Source organism: Heloderma suspectum, chromosome W (genome assembly GCF_057233095.1).
Source record: "Heloderma suspectum isolate Gila_16-S chromosome W, 16-S_ref, whole genome shotgun sequence".
Classification (NCBI taxonomy): domain Eukaryota; kingdom Metazoa; phylum Chordata; class Lepidosauria; order Squamata; family Helodermatidae; genus Heloderma; species Heloderma suspectum.
This window is the reverse complement of record NC_139475.1, coordinates 35,545,201-35,564,931: the sequence shown is the minus strand read 5'-3', so window position 1 is coordinate 35,564,931 and position 19,731 is coordinate 35,545,201. Positions and strand designations below refer to the sequence as shown.

Genomic DNA, 19,731 nt, shown 5'->3' with positions numbered 1-19,731 from the left:
TTCAACTAAAACTCCTAGGTCAGCTGCCAACCCTCCTTCAACTTTTTGCAACTTCTTTCTGATGTCCTGGCAGCTATTTCCCACGAACTGAGTCGTGAGGATCCTTAAATTATTTGGATCATTCAAGTCAATGTCAGTATATTTAGCGAAGGCTTCCCTCAGCCTTTGGAGGAACACGGCAGGAGGTTCGTTTTTGTCTTGCTTTAGAGTCAGGACTTTTTGCAAATTGGGGGCCCTTCTCGCGGCTTGCTTCATGCCTGCTAAAATGAGTCGAAAATAGTCAGCATGTAAGCGTCTATGTGCCGCTGTGGCCACCCCCCAATTGGGTCGCCCTGTGGGCAGAACCTCCGCCGTCTCCTCCTCAGTTGCCTGGGGATTTTCCTCCCTATACTTGGCTTGTGCCCCCGCAAGGATGGTTGGCTTTTGGCTGAGAAAACAGGTGTTCAATAGCATTTGTGTATCGTCCCATGTGGGGTTGTGAGTAAGCCTCACATTCTCCATCAGAGACAGGAGTGGCCCGGGATCCTCTTCAAAGGAGGGGTTAAATTGTTTCCAATTATACAAATCAGATGTTGTGAATGGGACATAAACAAACATCGTCCCTTGAGGATGTTGGGCGGTAGGGTCGGGGACTTCTCTGATGGGGAAGGTGAACTTCACCGGTGGTTGGGGGTCCTTTCGCAGGTTGTAGTTAGGTCCCCCTTTTGCCTCTCTCTGTAGGACCTCCAATCTTTCCTCTAGGGAATATAGACGATCTTGGAGAGTGTCCTGGCGTTCAACTAGAGGGGTGGGGTCCTCTGGTACTATTTCATGAGAGGGGTCCTTCTCGGGGGCATCTAACCGCTGGGCGGGCCCCTCAGGACTGGGTGGTGGTTGCAACGAGCGCCCTGCGACGGCTGTCCCGTAGGGAGGAGGAAGCAGTAGGTCCTCTGGTGCCGTGGCCACGACCCTGGGTGGTCCTTCTTTTGGTGGTTTCCTTTTGACCACCATGGGAAGGGCAAGGGACATGCATTTAACAACCCACGGAGCAGGCCTGCCGCCAAGGGGCACACAAGTTGCCCACGAATCAATATAAGGGAACTGGTCCCAACTTCCCCTCTGTGCTACTATTGTTCGCACATCAGATACCAAGGTTGGGTCAAAAGACCCCTCGGGTGGCCATTTGGGTTCTAATATTGGCCATTCCCGGGTGCAAAAAAAGACAAGACGATCCTTTGTCATCTTAGTTCCATAATCCTGCTTAAAATGATTATGCGCAAACAACACTCCAAGGGCGTATGGGACTTCTTCGCAGACTTAGACTGGGACCTGCCCATGACGGTGGGAATTTCAATCAACAATCCTCGCGCTTTGCCCTCCTCTGACCTAGCCCATCTCCGGGGTAAGGAAATGCAGATCGGGGCTCCCCACTCGCTTCGCCCGTAGGCGTCTCACACAATCACAAACACACCACCGTCCCGCGTTTATCCCCTAATGTAAGCTGTTTCACTCACCCCAAAAGCCTCTTCTGTCCCGCCCGCAGCTGCGTCCAGCTGCTTATTGATCCACTGCCGGTGCCTAAAAGGAGTGATCACATCTCCTTCTTCCTCTGGCGTTGGTCCCCAAGCACCTCTGCCGCTGCCGTCGTGAGGAGAAGGCAGTGTAAACAACCGCCTGTGGCCACTTCTCCTCCGCGGCCCCTCGGCTCAGCGCGAAGGGGACGCGCCCCGAAGCAGGATCCGAGTCACGGCACCAAATTGTTAGATAAAAAGTCCTTGCTTTCTGTTTAGAAGAAAAGGATGCCAGGCAGGCAGCAGTGGATCCAACACTATTTTATTGAACGTTTTGCAAAACGGGTGCAGAGCAGTCTGGACCCCGAGACACGTGTGCAAAAGCCCTTTATATCATATCGCTTCTATTGTTCTTACCAGTAACCAATGAAACAGTCAGTACATCGGCTCACTAGGTCAATATCCAATAAACAGTCACTATCAGCTTACCAAGCTGTTAGTCATGAGCGCGTCAGTATGATTCCCTTTTTGCTCCGCCTATATTTTCCCGCCACTCGGGCTCTTACGTAACTTGAGGCGCCAACGGTTATGGAGTCTCCTTTTTTTTCTAACAAGGAGGAGGCAGAGCTGAGACACACACACATGAGCAACTGGGGAGAGGAACCAAGGCAAAATCTGGCATGTTGGGAGAGCTTTTTCAGGATCACAGGGGTGGACAGAGAGCAGTGATGGGAAACCTCCTGTCCGCAGGCCAAACACTCCCCCCACCCAACCTAGAGGAATAATTATTTTTTAAATTTAATTTATTATTTTTAAAAAGCATTTTTACCCTGCCCTTCAGCCAAAAAGGCTCCCAGAATGCCCCACACGAGATTAGTAATGAGAAACGCAGCCTCTGACCTCAGGCTCATAGACTCATAGAATCATAGAATAGTAGGGTTGGAAGGGGCCTACAAGGCCATGGAGTCCAACCCCCTGCTCAGTGCGGGAATCCAAGTCAGAGCATCCCTGACAGGTGGCTGTCCAGCCTCGTCTTGAACGCCCCCAGTGTGGGAGAGCCCACCACCTCCCCAGGTAATGGGCTCCACTGTCGCATTGCTCTGACAGTCAGGAGGTTTTTCCTGATGTTCATCCGGAATCTGGCTTCCTGTCACTTGAGCCCATGATTCCATGTCCTGCACTCGGGGATGATGGAGAAGAGATCCTGGCCTTCCTCTCTGTGACAACCTTTCAAGTGCTTGAACAGCGCTATCCTTTCTCCCCTCAGTCTTCTCTTCTCAAGGCTAAACGTGCCCAGTTCTTTCAGTCACTCCTCATAGGGCTTTGTTTCCAGTCCCCTCATCATCTTTGTTGATCAGGGGCTTCCAATCTAAAAGACACAACACACAAAGGAAAGGAAATAGGGAGGGAAGGGATGGGTGGGAAGTAACCTCATGACTTTCTGAAAGTGCTGTTTCAGTGCCATGTTTGGTAGAAAGGTGAGGTACAAGTCAAATGAATGAATGAATGAATGTTGAAGAGTGCTGCGGTGCCCCATTTCTCCCTCTGGTGCAGTGCAATTGAATGGCAGGATGGGGCAATGTCAGGAAGAGATTTCAGCAGGTCTGGGACACAACGTGGTGATCCATTGCAGAGCCCAATAATATCTGGAGTTTACTATCTTCTCAGATTCCTGAACTGGTTACTGGAAATAATATGATTTTAGCAACAGGACTTGCTAAAATACTGACCATTGGCCAATCCTACTTTCAGGTGTCCTACGATGTGAGCGGCTTTTGTGGAAGGAATCGGGACGTGCTCTTCACTGACTTGATAGAGCTGATGCAGAGCAGCGAATTGTGAGTGTCCCCCCCCCACGTCCACACACACACCATCTCGGTCAGCCAGAGTCTTTGCACCTTCGTGCCCTGCTCCCAGAAGCATCTTGTTAACTATGGTTGGAAGCAGGATGTTGGACTAGATGTAGGCTGGGGAACTGGTGGCCATACAGATGTTGTTGATCTCCAACTTCCATCAGCCCCAGTCAGTGTGGCCAATGGCCAGGGATGATGGGATCTGTAGTCCAGCAACATCTAGAGCAGCCTTCCCCAAGTTGGCACCCTGCAGATGTGTTAGACTATGACTCCTTCCGTCCCCAGCCACAGGAATGATGGGAGTCATAGTCCAACACACCTGCAGGGTGCCAACTTGGGGAAGGCTGCTCAAGAGGGCCCCAGGTTGCCCAGCCCTGGACTAGATGGATCTTCTTGGTCTGATAGAGTTGGGGCTTTTGTTAATATATGCAGATTAGATCTTTCAACAGGTATTAGCCAAGGTAGCTTCAGTTATGGGACAGTATAGAGATGTAAATAATGTTGATAATGATAATGATGATGATAATAATAATAATAATAATAATAATAATTGGAAAATCCATATTACCGGTGCCTACATCGTGTTTGTTTTGGTGCTAGGTGAAAATTCTCACAGGCATTTTAGTTTTTTAAAATTCTCGCAGACATTGTAGTTTTTCGGTTTGTTTTATACGTATATGGTATTTTACATTTTTTTTGCCCTGCTGCTACCTTCTGTTTGGTTATTTTTATACTGTAGTTTTAAACTTTTATGTTGTACTTTATTGTCTGTATTTTATTGTCTTGCATTGTATGATTTTTATTGTTGTGAGCCACCCAGAGAGCTTCAGCTATTGGGTGGTTTAAAAAATAAATAAATAAACAAACAAACAAATAAAGGGGCAGTCTACCACAGAATACAACATGCTGCTTGACCAACAACAGGGGTTGGGATGCTTCTTGGAAGGTTCCCAGAATAGTCTGGCTGGCAGCTGGTTCAAAGTCCATCTGTCTGATCCATCAGGGCTCTTCAGTGTTCTTCTCTGGAACTCCAGTTTTCTCTCTTTTTGAATGGGAGGCTGGGTGTTTCATGCCTTTATGCCACTATGTGTCAAACTTTTCCTCTTTGCTTCTCAGCACTTTCATCCAGATGCTTTTCCCAGAAAAACTTGATGCAGACAAAAAAGGACGGCCCACTACAGCCGGGTCCAAGATCAAGGTAAGCTTCCATTTGGGTTCAATTTATTCATTTCTTTTCCCACCACCACCAGCTAGGAAGCCTGTGAGGGAAATAACACCATCAATAAAGCAGAAAATGAAAATGCAGATGAACATGAAAATGCAGATGACCCAATTAATCTCCCCTTCCCCCATGTGAATTGAGATGATGGCCTATGACACACTCAACACTTTCCTTGGATGAATAATGGTGAAGAAGATGGTCAAAGGTGGGCATCTGGCAAGGTTTTCTTTAGTGAACCTTGTTCACCATTACTGGACACAACAGTGCTATCATGTTGTTGTTCAGTCGTTCAGTCGTGTCCGTCTCTTCGTGACCCCATGGACCAGAGCATGCCAGGCCTTCCTGTCCTGCGCTCTCCTGGAGCATGCTCAAGTCCATATTCATTGCATCGGTGATGCTATCTCGCCATCTCATCCTCTGCCGTCCCCTTCTCCTTTTGCCTTCAGTCTTTCCCAGCATCAGGGTCTTTTCCAGGGAGTTTTCTCTTCACATTAGGTGGCCAAAATGTTTGAGTTTCAGCTTCAGTCTCTGTCCTTCCAATGAGCACTCAGGGTTGATTTCCTTTAGGATGGACTGCTTGGACCTCCATGCAGTCCAGGGGACTCGTAAGAGTCTTCTCCAGCACCACAGTTCGAAAGCATCGATTCTTCGGCGCTCAGCCTTCCTTATAGTCCAGCTCTCACAGCCATACATTACTACTGGGAAAACCATAGCTTTGATTAGACGGACCTTTGTTGGCAAGGTGATGTCTCTGCTTCTTACTATGCTGTCTAGGTTGGCCATAGCTTTCCTCCCAAGGAGCAAGCGTCTTTTAACTTCATGGCTACAGTCACCGTCTGCGGTGATCTTGGAGCCCAAGAAAGTAAAATCTGTCACAGCTTCCATTTCTTCCCCTTCTATATGCCAGGAAGTGATGGGGCCAGATGCCATGATCTTCGTTTTTTTAATGTTGAGTTTCAAACCAGCTTTTGCACTCTCCTCTTTCACCCTCAACAAGAGGCTCTTTAGATCCCCTTCACTTTCTGCCATTAGGGTGGTATCGTCTGCATATCGGAGGTTGTTGATAATTCTCCCAGCAATCTTAATTCTGTCCTGTGATTCATCCAACCCGGCATTTCTCATGATGTACTCTGCATATAAGTTAAATAAGCAGGGTGACAATATGCAGCCTTGTCGTACTCCTTTCCCAATTTGGAACCACTCGGTTGTTCCATGTCTGGTTCTTACTGTTGCTTCTTGACCCTCGTACAGGTTTCTCAGGAGACAGGTAAGGTGGTCTGGTACTCCCATCACTTTAAGAATTTGCCACAGTTTGTTGTGATCCACACAATCAAAGGCTTTAGCGTAGTCAATGAAGCAGAAATAGACGTTTTTCTGAAATTCTCTTGCTTTCTCCATGATGCAGCAAATGTTGGAGATTTGATCTCTAGTTCCTCTGCCTCTTAGAAACCCAGCTTGTACTTCCGGTAGTTCTTGATTCGCATACTGCTGAAGCCTAGCTTGTAGGATTTTGAGCATCACCTTGCTGGCATGTGAAATGAGCGCAATTGTGCGGTAGTTTGAACACTCTTTGGCATTGCCCTTCTTTGGAATTGGAATGTAAACTGACCTTTTCCAGTCTTGCGGCCATTGTTGAGTGTTCCAAATTTGTTGGCATATTGAATGCAGCACTTTAACAGCATCATCTTTTAGGATTTTAAATAGCTCAGCTGGAATACTGTCATCTCCGCTAGCTTTGTTGTTAGTAATGCTTCCTAAGGCCCACTTGACTTCACTCTCGAGGATGTGCAGCTCAAGTTCAGTGACCGCACTCTCATGGCTATCAGGGACATTCAGATCTTTCCTGTATAGTTCTTCTGTGTATTCTTGCCACCTCTTCTTAATCTCATCTGCTTCTGTTAGGTCCCTGCCTTCTTTGTCCTTTATCATGCCCATCTTTGCACAAAACGTTCCCCTGAGATCTCCGATTTTCTTGAAGAGATCTCTAGTCTTTCCCATTCTGTTGTTTTCCTCGATTTCTTTGCATTGTTCATTTAAGAAGGCCTTCTTGTCTCTCCTTGCTATTCTCTGGAACTCTGCATTCAGTTGGATAGATCTTCCCCTTTCTCCCTTGCTTTTCGCTTCCCTTCTTTCCTCAGCTACTTGTAAAGCCGCATCAGACAGCCACTTGGCTTTCTTGCATTTCTTTTTCTTTGGGATGGATTTTGTTGCTGCCTCCTGAACAATGTTACAGACCTCCGTCCATAGTTCCTCAGGCACTCTGTCTATCAGGTCTAATCCCTGAAATCTATTCCTCACCTCCACTGTATATTCATAAGGGATATGATTTAGGTCTTACCTGAAAGGTTTAGTGGTTTTCTCTACGTTCTTCAATTTAAGCCGAAATTTTGCAAAAAGCAGCTCATGATCTGAGCCACAGTCAGCTCCAGGTCTTGTTTTGACTGACTGTATGGAGCTTCTCCATCTTTGGCTGCAAAGGACATAATCAATCTGATTTCGATGTTGACCATCTGGTGATGTCCATGTGTAGAGTCGCCTCTTGTGCTGTTGGAAAAGAGTGTTTGCTATGATCAGCGTGTTCTCTTGGCAGAACTCTATTAGCCTTTGTCCTGCTTCATTTTGTACACCAAGGCCATGCTTGTCTGTTATCCCGGCAATTTCTTGACATCCTACTTTAGCATTCCAATCCCCTGTGATGAAGAGGACATCTTTTGTTGATGTTAGTTCTAGAAGGTGTTGTAGGTCTTCATAGAACCGATCAACCTCAGCTTCTTCGGCCTCAGTGGTTGGGGCATAGCCTTGAATTACTGTGATGTTGAATGGTTTGCCTTGGATTCGTACTGAGATCATTCTGTCGTTTTTGAGATTGTACCCCAGTACTGCTTTTCCCACCCTTTTGTTGACTATGAGTGCTACTCCATTTCTTCTAAGGGATTCTTGCCCACAGTAGTAGATACGATGGTCATCTGAATTAAATTCGCCCGTGCTTGTCCATTTTAGTTCCCTGATTCCCAAGATGTCGATGTTCAGTCTTGCCATCTCACATTTGACCACCTCCAGCTTACCTTGATTCATTGATCTTACATTCCAGGTTCCTAAACAATACTGTTCTTTACAGCATCGGACTTTCTTTTCAGCACCAGACACATCCCCAGCTGAGTGTCCTTTCGGCTTTGGCCCAGCCGCTTCACGCTTTCTGGCACTACTTGGAAATTCCCTGTGCTCTTCCCCAGTAGTATATTGGACACCTTCCGACCTGAGGGGCTCATCTTCCGGCATCATATCTTTTAGCCTTGGGATACGTTCCATGGGGTTTTCTTGGCAAGAATCCTGGAGTGGGTTGCCATTTCCTTTTCCAGTGGACCACATTTCGTCAGAACTCATTTTGCTCCAGGGGACCACATTTTGCCATGACCTGTCCATCTTGGGTGGCCCTGCATGGCATAGCTTATGGCTTCACTGAGTTACGCAAGCCCCTTCGCCACAACAAGGCAGTGATCCATGAAGGGGAAGAATGTACCTTAATCTTATTTTTTTAAAAAAATGATTATAAATTTTTAACTTGGAACATTAATGGGGTGAATGCTCTTCAAAAGAGAAAGAAAATATTTTACTATTTACAAAAGTTGAAACAAGATATATTATGCTTACTAGAAACTGATATTAAGGAAGACGATACCAAATATTTAATTAATAAAAAATTAGGTGAAGAGTTTATAACTACAAGCTGAAAAAAGAAAAATGGAGTAGTTTTATGTTAAGCCACATTTGGGACCAGAATTGGTATTGTCAGATGAACGAGGTCGTTTTGTGGGAGTTAAAATTGCACTGAATGGTGCAGCAACGTTGATTTTAGAGGTTTATGCACCTAATGACCACAAAACGGAATTTTATGAGGACCTCTTATCCAAATTTGTGGATCTAACTTTTGACAGTTAGTGTTTAATGGGAGATTGGAAAGGGGTGATTGCACCTCAAACTGATAGAATATCGGAGAAAAAAATAAAGAGTAATCAAGGGAAATTACCTAAAAGTTTTTTTGAATTGTTGAACAATTTGGCCTTAGTAGATGTATGGAGAGATAAAAATGGACACTCAAAAGAATATACATATTTTTCAGAAAGACATAAATCTTTTTCAAGGATTGATATGATTTTGACAACTAAAGAGCTTGCTACAAATATTGGCAAAATACAAGTTCAACCAAGATCATTTTCAGACCATAACCCTATATCTACATCATTTGTGAAAAGAAGCACTACTTTTAGATGGAGACTGAATGAAATGATGTTTCAAAATAAAAGTATTGTGGATGACACTAAAAAGAAACTGAGAGAATTTTGTGAATTGAATCTGGACAAGGGAACAAATATCCGAACAGTATGGGATGCAAGTAAGGCCTATATGAGAGGTTATTTTATACAACAAAACACGCAACTGAAAAAGAGAAGAGAAGGCACAAAATATTCTAAAACCGATAAAGGAGAAAGAAGAATTCCTAAAGAAAAAAACGGGAAAGGCAAGTGTCCTACAACAGACTAAATTACTCCACCAACAATTGTCGATGTTAACAGTCCAGGATATGCAAAAAAAATTAAACGTTGTAAAACAAAGAAATTTTGAATTTGCTAATAAACCAGGAAGATGGTTGGCCTATAAACTTAGAAAGGAAAAAGAAAAGAAAACAATTGTGAAAATAAGGGGAAGTGGATTAGAATTAACCAGTAATATGGCAATTCAGAAAGCCTTTTATCAATATTATTCAAATCTGTATAAAGGACAGGATGTCAGGGTTGGAACTGAGCCAATAGAGCCCCGAAGCAGCTCTGATTCTGAGGAAGAGCTACAACCCATGGGAGAGGAGCCCGCTCGTCTCTCAGAGGCACAGCTGCAGGGAGAGGCCCCCCTGCTCGCATTCCTGAGAGAGATAGTGACCCTGGCAGCGAAAGAGCGGGAGAGTGGTTGTTGCTAGACGCTAGGCGCCGGTGCAGAGAGAGAGGTGCAAGGTGGAGGGCACCAAGAGGAGGCGCTCAGCCCGCTTGGCGGTACGGGAACGGTTGCGTCCCAATGCCCCACGGGTAAGGGCGGGAGCCTCCCCTCCTAGCCCGTAAGTTTCAGAGCTTTTCCCAGGACCAGATGGAATATCAGGATTATATTATATAATATATAAATATTAAAATATTTAAAATATTATTAAAATATTTAAAATATTATTAAAATATTTAAAATATTATTAAAATATTTAAAAATATAATATGTATTATATTTATAATATATGGAAAAACTCCGGGACCAGATGGAATATCAGGATTATAAGTGTGAAGAAGAAATTTTACAACCGTTGAAAAATATGATGAACAGTATTTTAGAAAAGGGGAAGATCCTGGAAACACTGAAAACAGCATATATAACATTAATACCTAAAGAAGGACAGGATTTAAGCTCGACAAAAAACTACAGACCAATCTCATTATTAAACAATGACTATAAGATATTTGCAGCAATTTTGGCAGAAAGGCTCAAGAAAATATTGCAGGAGTTTGTATACGAGGACCAAAGTGGTTTCTTACCAAGGAGACAGATGAGAGATAATGTAAGAACGGTCTTGAATGTGGTGGAATATTTGGAAAAACACCCAGAAAAACAAGCAGCTCTGATCTTTTTAGATGCAGAGAAAGCATTTGATAATCTCAACTGGAAATGTTAAATTAAGACCTTAGAAGAACTGGACTTTGGAGAAAACTTTATAAAATGGGTGAAATTGGTAAATACACTGATCAAAAGGCTCAAATAATTATAAATGGGGATTTGACTAAACCTAGTGAGATACAGAGAGGAACAAGACAAGGTTGCCCATTGTCACCGCTACTGTTTATATTGGTTCTAGAACTATTGAACAGAGACACAAGACAAAATGATCGAATTACAGGAATAAAGATTAAAAAGGAGAAATATAAGCTGAGGGCCTTTGCAGATGACTTGGTGTTTATGTTGGAAGAACCTTTAAAGGGAATTGAAATTTTAATGAAAAAATTAAAAGAATTTGGAGCAGTGGCAGGGTTCAAAGTTAATAAACAGAAAAAAATTTTTTAACAAAGAATATGAATGTTCAAGTAAAAAAAAAGTTGATGGATAAGACTGGCTTCCAAATTGAAAAGAAAGTAAAATATTTGGGAGTCCTTTTGACAAATATGAATTGTATGCTTTTTCAAAATAACTATGTTAAAGTGTGGAATGAAATTAAACAAGACCTATTAAAATGGGAAAAATTACAACTATCACTTCTGGGAAGAATTGCAACAATCAAAATGAATGTATTACCTAGAATGTTGTTTTTGTTTTGTTGCAGAACCCAGAGTCAGAGAGACCAGGGAGTGAAGGAAAAAGAGATTCTTTATTTAACGCGCGGGCTTAAGGCTGGAATCATTTCCAAAGAGCCAGGAGCCCCGAAATACATCAGCACATTGTTTTTATAGACACTGTGACACATATGAAACGGCTCCTCCTCCCCCTCCCGTGTGGGGTTGCAGTCCTCAACATTTCTTCTCCCAGCACCATTGTTCATAATACAAGAACGGGGTTATAGGGTAGCCATGACAAGGAGAGAACAGAAGAGAACAGCAGAGAACAAGATATACAATTGTATGACCTTTGACAAGATAAGGAATTCCTGTGTCTCGTCAGCTTACAACAATATATTCAAGGGAGAAAGAGCTCAGCAAGAACATGAAGCATGATACTGCATGAGGCTACTTAGTCTGACCCCCGATATGGCTGCTACAGTTTCAAATGATACCCATTGTTACACCAGATTTACCTTTTAAGCAGTGGCAGAGAGACACAATGAAGTTTATATGGCAAGCAAAAAACCCAAGAGTTAAAATAAAAATTTTACAAGATGCAAAGGAAAGAGGTGGCCTGGGATTACCAGATTTTAAAACCTATTTTTCTGCCTGCTGCTTGATATGGATGAAGGACTGGGTGACAATGAAAAACAGAAGACTCTTAGAACTAGAAGGACATGAATTGAGATACGGGTGGCATGGATATTTGTGGTACGATAAAAGAAAAGTGAATGTAGATTTTAATAATCGCTATATAAGAAGGGCTGTATTAAGAATTTGGAATAAATATAAATTAAGGCTCTATCAAAAACTACCACGCTGGATATCTTCACAAGAAGCAATGCATAGAAGATAATTTGATAGCACACATAAATGGACAAGATATAATGATTTACTGGAACTGTCACAAGGGGAATATAAGTTAAAATCAAGGGAAAGCTTATTGGAAGAAGGTCATGTATGTCAGTGGTTTTCATATTTGCAAGTTAAAGAAAGGTTTAAAATAGATGAGAAAAATGGTGGATTTGAACAAACAGAATCTGAGTTTGAAACAGCACTGTGTACAAATGATGAACATGTTATTGCTAAACTGTATAAATTGCTGTTAAGGCATGAGACGGAGGATGAACAAGTGAAAGGTTGTATGATAAAAGGGGTACAAAATGTTGGTCATAATAGATCAATGGAAGAGTGGGAAAAAGTATGTGGGGAAAAGATTTAAAATTTACTTTATGTACAAGTCTTAAAGAGAATTTTTATAAGGTGATGTATAGATGGTATATGTCACCGTTTAAATTGTCTAAAATGTATAAAGGTGTTTCTGGAAAATGTTGGAAATGTGAAGATCAAGGCGTTTTATCATTTATGGTGGACTTGTAAAAAAGCTAAAACATTTTGGAAACGAATACAGTCTTTAGCTCAAAGAATATTAAAGACTACTATAGAACTAAAGCCAGAAACTTTTTTATTGGGACTAGCAGATGAACACGTAAAAGAGAAGGGGGGAACCCTCTTTCGCTACATGACAACGGCTGCAAGGTTATTGTATGCACAGAAGTGGAAGAATGAAACCATACCAACTGTGAGCGAGTGGATCGTGACAATGATGGAGCTGGCAGAGATGGCAAAACGTACTATTATAATTAAAGAGGGATCAACAACTAAACGTATGTTAGATTGGAAACCTTTTATAGAATTTGTACAAGAAACAGAAAAATGATATCTATGAATGTGGATTTTGAACTTTGAGATGGTTGGTTCTCTTTTTTCTGTGGTTGTTAAAATTAGGAGAGAAAGGAGGTAATGTCTGAACTCAATGTGTGATATACAACTAAGAACTAGAGAATAATAATGAGCATTTGTTGTGTAAGGGGAGCGAAAGGTAGATGTCTTACAATCTTAAGAGATATTTTAGTGTATGTGTATTGTGTGTTTATGTTGTTGTTGTGTCTTGTTTTTCTTAAAAAAAATAATTATTACATAAAAAAACTTGGTGGGAATGATTGGAATATAGCAATTGAAGGACGTACCTTGTTCCAAAGAAACAGGCCCAACAGAAAGGGAGTGGGAGTGGTGTTATATGCAAAGAATGCGTGCATCTGCGCGGAAATCTGTGGATTTAAGAGCAGCAGCCTCTGGGTGAGGACAGAGGGAGGCACAACAGGGATGCTGTTGCCATGGCTGGATGATACAGGTCAGCCAGCCAGTGGGAAGACACAGATGATGCTTTCCTCAAGCAGATGACACTTTCCTGGAGGCAAGCATGGAGCAGTTCGAGGACACCGACATCTGCTGGAAGTCTAACTCTGCTACAGGTGGTCCAAGAAGCGACAGAGCACTGCTGAGCTCAAGTTGGCTCTGGATCCTAGCAGGATGTGGGCAATCAAAACCATTTACATGCAAACAAGTGAAGATTTTCAGCCTAAACTAGATCTGTTTCTTAATTGGACATATTTGCAATAGGTTGGAAAGGGTGTGGCTGCCCAAATTAAAGTATCTGGCAACAGGCAGTTCAAGGTGATGTTCTGCTTAATTTTGCCAGTCGCTTTGCTTTGGAAGATGGACGTCTCCTTATGTTCCTGGGGTTACAAGGAATGGACCCACATAGCTGGTATGGAGCTGGGATTTGGGGCCAGAGGGAGAAAGAGGCTGAGCCAGTTTTCTGGACTTAAATCTAAGTACCTAGAAGCCCAGCTCTGGGGTTATCACAGGTATGCATCCCATGGCAGAGGAACATCCATCACATCTGCCCTGCATCAGGTGGCATTGCGAGATGTGAATCAGGGCCACCCATGTTCCAGATGCGCAGCACATGCCAAACCAGGTGTTCCGCAGGGGCAGCCTCTGCAACCTGGTGTGTGCTTCTTATGGTCTGTCCGGCAGCAGGGGAAGTAATGATCTTTCTGGGGAGGGGGAGCTGATCCAACCCCCTGCTCAATGCAGGCATCCAAGTCAGAGCATCCCTGGCAGGTGGCTGTCCAGCCTTGTCTTGAATGCCTCCAGTGTGGGAGAGCCCACCACCTCCCTAGGGAATGGGTTCCATTGCCACCTTGCTCTCAGAGTCAAGACATTTTTCCTGATGTTCAGCCGGCATCTGGCTTCCTGTAACTTGAGCCCATTATTCCGTGTCCTGCACTCAGGGATGATGGAGAAGAGATCCTGGCCTCCTTCTCTGTGACAACCTTTCACATGTGTGAAGAGCGCTATCCTATCTCCCCTCAGTCGTCTCTTCTCAGGGCTAAACAGGCCCAGTTCTTCCAGTCTCTCCTCACAGGGCTTTGTTTCCAGTCCCCTCATCATCTTTGTTGCCCTCCTCTGGACCCTCTCCAGCTTGTTTGCATCCTTCTTCAAGTGTGGTGCCCAGAACTGGACACGGTACTCCAGATGAGGCCTAACCAGTGCTGAGTAGAGGGGAACTAGTACTTCCCGGGATTTGGAAGCGATGCTTCTATGAATGCAGCCCAAAAGAGCATTGGCCTTTTGTGCAGCCACTTCACATTGTTGGCTCATATTCAGCTTGTGATCGACAACAATTCCAAGATCTTTCTCGCTTGTAGTGTGGTTGAGCCACGTATCCCCCATCTTGTAACTGTGCATGTGGTTTCTTCTTCCTAGGTGCAGGACTTGGCATTGATCCCTATTAAATGTCATTCTGTTGTTTTCTGCCCAGTGCTCCAGCCTATCCAGATCACTTTGAATTTTGTTTCTGTCTTCCAAAGTATTAGCTATCCTGCCCAATTTTGTGTCATCTGCAAATTTGATCAGCATTCCCTGCACCTCCTCCTCCAAGTAATTAATAAAAATGTGGAAGAGCACTGGGCCCAGGACTGAGCCCTGCGACACCCCACTCGTTGCCTCTCCCCAGTTTGAGAAGGTCCCATTGATAAGCACTCTTTGAGTCCGATTCTGTAGCCAACTGTGGATCCACCGGATCGTTGTTTCCTCTAGCCCACTTGGAGCTCGTTTGCTCATCAGGATATCATGGGGCACTTTGTCCAAAGCTTTGCTCAAGTCGAGGTATATGATGTCCACAGCATTCCCACGGTCCACAAGGGAGGTGACTTGATCAAAAAATGAGACCAGATTCATCTGGCAGGATTTGTTCTTGACTGCGTCCCTCGAAGCTCCTCTACCCACAGGGCCAGGGCTCAGCAGCAGAGCCCCTGCTTTGCTTGCAGAACATCCCCGCTTCGATCCCCAGCAGCATCTCCAGGGAGGGGTGGGAAAGAATCCTGCCTGAAGCCCCGGAGAGCCGCTGCTGCCAGTCAGGGTCGACAGCACTGGGCTGGAGGGACCCAGGGTCTGGCTCAGTCGAAGGCAGCAGGTCAGCCTGGCCCCAGCTGGGCACGGGGGTCCCTCTCCCCTTGGTCCTTGGTTCTGGTGTCATCAGGCTGGTCTCACTCCTCTGCCTCCTCCCTCCACCCCTCTTTCCCTTGCACATCTTGTTAGGGCAGGGCTTCGCTCTCATTTATGTGAACCACTTAGGAGACAATGTGTGCCTGAAAAGCAGCCACTCAAGGGCGCAGTTTTATTGGAAGCTGCTTTGGTAAGGGGTGGGGGCATTTCAGGGCCCCAAAGTGGGATACAGCTATTATTACACAAAATGCGGCAGCACCTGCCTCCATATTAAGTCTTTGTTCTTTGGATTTGTTTCCTGATTTGAGGCTCGACTCCTCTCTGTTCTGTAGGTGAAGCGATGGAGAGTGCAGGGGGTGCTCAGCAGCAGAGGTGGAAAACTGAAGTACAAGAGCAGACCTGGAGTAAGAAATCCACTTGGTCTGCGGACACTGCCTTCCCTGAAATCTCCATCCAAGAAGAATGTTGGGGAGGGAATGAAGGGCAGACATTCCCTGTGTGTGCAAAAAGCTCACCCAGCAAATCAAGCCTGAGAAGACATCAGAGAATCCACAAGGGGGAGGCGGTGCTGAAGTGCTCTGAGTGTGGAAAGAGTTTCAATCGGCACTACAGCCTTACTAGACATCAGAGAGTGCACACCGGGGAGAAGTGGTGGATCTGCTCCATGTGTGGGAAGAGCTTCAGATGTAGCAATAGCCGAATGAGACATGAAAGAATTCACACTGGGGAAAAACCATTTGAATGTTCTGAGTGCGGAAGGCGTTTCAGCGAGAGCTCGACCCTTTATAAGCATCAAAGGGTGCACACAGGAGAGAAGCCCTATAAATGCTCGGAGTGTGGAAAGAGCTTCCGCCAGAAGATCAACCTGACGAGGCACCACACCGTCAACACAGGGGAGAGGCCCTATCCATGTGCCGAGTGTGGAAAGAGCTTCAGCCAGAAAGTGAGTCTTATTTTACATCGCACAATACGCACATGGGAGAAGCCATACAAGTGCTTGGTAGGCTGGAGCACTGGGCAGAAAACAACAGAATGAAATTTAATAGGGATAAATGCCAAGTTCTGCCCCTAGGAAAAAGAAACCACATGCACAGTTACAAGATGGGGGATACATGGCTCAACAACACTACAAGTGAGAAGGATCTTGGAATTGTAGATCACAAGCTGAATATGAGCCAACAATGTGATGTGGCTGCAAAAAAGGCCAATGCTCTTTTGGGCTGCATTCATAGAAGCATAGCTTCCAAATCCCAGGAAGTCCTAGTTCCCCTCTACTCAGCACTGGTTAGGCCTCATCTGGAGTACTATGTCCAGTTCTGGGCACCGCATTTGAAGAAGGATGCAGTCAAGCTGGAGAGGGTTCAGAGAAGGGCAACAAAGATGATCAGGGGACTGGAAACAAAGCCCTATGAGGAGAGACTGAAAGAGCTGGGCCTGTTTAGCCTTGAGAAGAGAAGACTCAGGGGAGATCGGATAGCGCTTTTCAAGGACTTGAAAGGTTGTCCCAGAGAGGAAGGCCAGGATCTCTTCTCAATCATCCCAGAGTGCTGGACGTGGAATCATGGGCTAAAGTGACAGGAAGCCAGATTCCAGCTGCCCATCAGGAAAAACCTCCTGACTGTTAGAGCAATATGACAGTGGAACCAATTACCTAGGGAGGTAGTGGGCTCTCCCACACTGGAGGCATTAAAGACGAGGCTGGATAGCCGTGTATTGCCCCTGCAGTAGGCCTCTTAGTTTAGAGGTGCCAAGATAGTGATAAATCAGATCCAGGCTTACTTACAAGGAATACTTTATTGAGTACTTACAGCACACAGGCGGACCCAGTGGTTGGATCAGACAGCTTCTGTGAACCCAGAGCCAAGGGGTAAGATGGGTCTTATACTATACACATCAGCAGTGAGGCAGCATGACAGCAGCAAGCATTTATTAGCGTCCATTCCCAGCATAGGCTAACAGCGCTTGTTCAGAAGGAGAACAATCAGACGTTTCCCAGCACAGCCACCTGTAGCTCAGCATAAACAGAGCCTCACTTTTGAGGCATGTCCTGGGCCCTGATAAGACACTAGCCTTCGTTAGCATGGAATGTGCTGAGGCCGTGCTATCGACCTTTGACTCATCTTACATGCTCAGAGGCCCACTAGCAAGGAAATTGCACTAATAATGAACCTCAGCAAAGCATTATGGATCTCTAGGCCCCTCTAAAACTACAGGTGACTTGGTTACAGGCCTGGGGCCAATACAAGCCACCCGTCAGGGATGCTCTGACTTGGATGCCTGCACTGAGCAGGGGGTTGGACTCAATGGTCTTGTAGGCCCCTTCCAACCCTACTATTCTATGATTCTGTAAAAGGCACCAGTGTGGAAAGGACCCTTTAAAAATATTTTAAAAACAAGAGCAACCTGTTTTAAAGTGCCAGGGTGAATAAAGGTTCTATGATTTTTTCTGGGGAAAAAAGTTCTATGCCACCACTGAAGATGAACATATTTGTGGCAGAGCTCATCAATAAATTGGTTAATCTTTTCAGGTGTTGTGAAGTGAGTATGCACATATGGATTAATATAAATGCATGCATGCATTTTTATTTACAATAAATCAAAATTTTCCAGATTTGTTTTGGCCGATATGTTGCCCACCTCTGCTTTAAAAGGAATCAAATAAAAACTGCTTAGGTGCAATCCTATGCACGTTTAGCCAGAAAAAAGTCCTACAACTCCTAGCATTCCCCAGATGCTGGCAGTTGTAGGACTTCTTTCAGTCTAAACATGCATAGGATTGTGCCCTTCAGGATTTTATTATAGAAGCATCACTAATAAAATTCCAGTCCTCATGGTTTTGAACCAGGGGTAGGCAAAACATAGCTCTCCAACATGAGTCCCATTGAAGAGTAGAATAGACCCACTGAAATGAATGACACTTAGGTTACTAGGTGTCATTCATTTCAGTGGGTCTACTCTAAGTAGGACTTATGTTGGATTTTACCCCAGATTTTTTGGACTTCAGCTCCCAGCATTCCTGACCCTTGGCTGTGCTGGCAGGGGCTCCTGGGAGTTGAAGTCCCCCCCCCCCAATATCTGGCCATTACCTTCTGCTCAGCCTCATTCCAAATCAGCCCACAAGAAGCTTGGGCCTACAACTCCCATCAGCCCTAGCCAGTATAGCCAATGGTGAAGGCTCATGGAGTTGTAGGAAGGGTGGAGGCTGGTGGCTCTGATTTCGGTGGGGCAGTGAATCTATTGTGGCTTTTAGTCAGAACCACAGAATGGCTGTGGGTGGTCTTGGATGGCTCCTTTAGAGTTCTGGTGAAAAAAGGGGGTGCTCAGGAAAACAGTATTTAAACAGGAAAACAGTTCGACGCATTTTGGAAGGTTTCCTTCCGTCTTCAGGGGCTATAAATTAAACCAGACATTTACATTAGGAATGTTGTGTTACAGATAACACCCTCTTCCTATGTTTTAAAATTTCATACAACCTCTTTACATGAAAATGTTAAAATTCCACCATCTGAGGCCACTGAACAATACAGAAATTACCATTTAAACATAATACAGAAAACTCTCGCATAATACCTTTTAACTCAAGAGATTCCATTAGCATTAGCCCTCCCATGGCTGCATGACTTTTTAACCAGCACAGGAAAAGTCACATCAGCTTTTAGTCTCTCGAACAAACACTGACGGTTGTTCGTTTTCTTACTCTGGAGTGAACGAGTCTCCTTGCTTCAGAGTGCTTGTACATGCCGTAGATGACATCTCCTGCTTCTCACATCTGAAGCGTGCCTTATATTCCCTAAAGGATTTAAAGCTGAACACCATCCGATTGTGCTGCTATCATGTACTACTCTTATTACAACTTATAGGCAACATTTCACATATAGTGTTTTTGATAATTGGTGTCACACATTCCTGCAATCTTCTCTGTTCCATGTTTTATTATCACATTATATTGTGCATGATGTGGTTGATTCCAATTTTATTCCTGCCTTTATTATAATCCTGAAAAATCCAAATCCTCATTAAGCCCTGTGGGCCACATACATTTTAAGGAGATGATCCAGAATGGTTCTCTTTGGCTTAATGATCTTTCATCTCTGTTCACCTTTTCAATAGCCCCCCCCCCCCAAATGATGTTGTATGGTTGATGTTGTTTTTCACTGAAATACTTGACCATTGGTGGTCCTGAACTTTGATGTCTCAAAGCGCACAGGTGTTCTCCTACTTGGAGTTTTAAAGGTCTCGAGGTCTTTCCAATATAGATCTTGTTTCAGGGGCATGAGATTGCATATATCACTCCTGAAGAGTTGCAGGTCAGAAAATCAGAGATCTGAATGAGATTACCAGTGTTTGGGTTTACAAAAGATGCTTTCTTTTGGGTGAATTTACAATATGCACAGTGGCCACATGGATGGTGTCCTTTTGGTCTTGGTGTGTGAAACACCGTGGGTTGCACTGTCTCTTTTGTCTTC

The 19,731-nt window shown here is 44.4% G+C and overlaps 1 protein-coding gene across 1 annotated transcript in view; it reads left to right on the top strand.

Moving 5' to 3' along the window:
* Window positions 1-1,314: 1,314 nt before the first annotated feature.
* Window positions 1,315-19,731, top strand: part of LOC146333962 (unconventional myosin-IXb-like) — a 102,118-nt gene continuing 83,701 nt past the window's right edge. Inside the window, 7 exon segments of the mRNA XM_084825319.1 lie at window positions 1,315-1,320; window positions 3,243-3,328; window positions 4,460-4,541; window positions 12,698-12,709; window positions 13,373-13,520; window positions 15,598-16,064; window positions 16,101-16,208. Of these exon segments, the coding sequence (XP_084681445.1) occupies window positions 1,315-1,320; window positions 3,243-3,328; window positions 4,460-4,541; window positions 12,698-12,709; window positions 13,373-13,520; window positions 15,598-16,064; window positions 16,101-16,208 (909 nt within the window).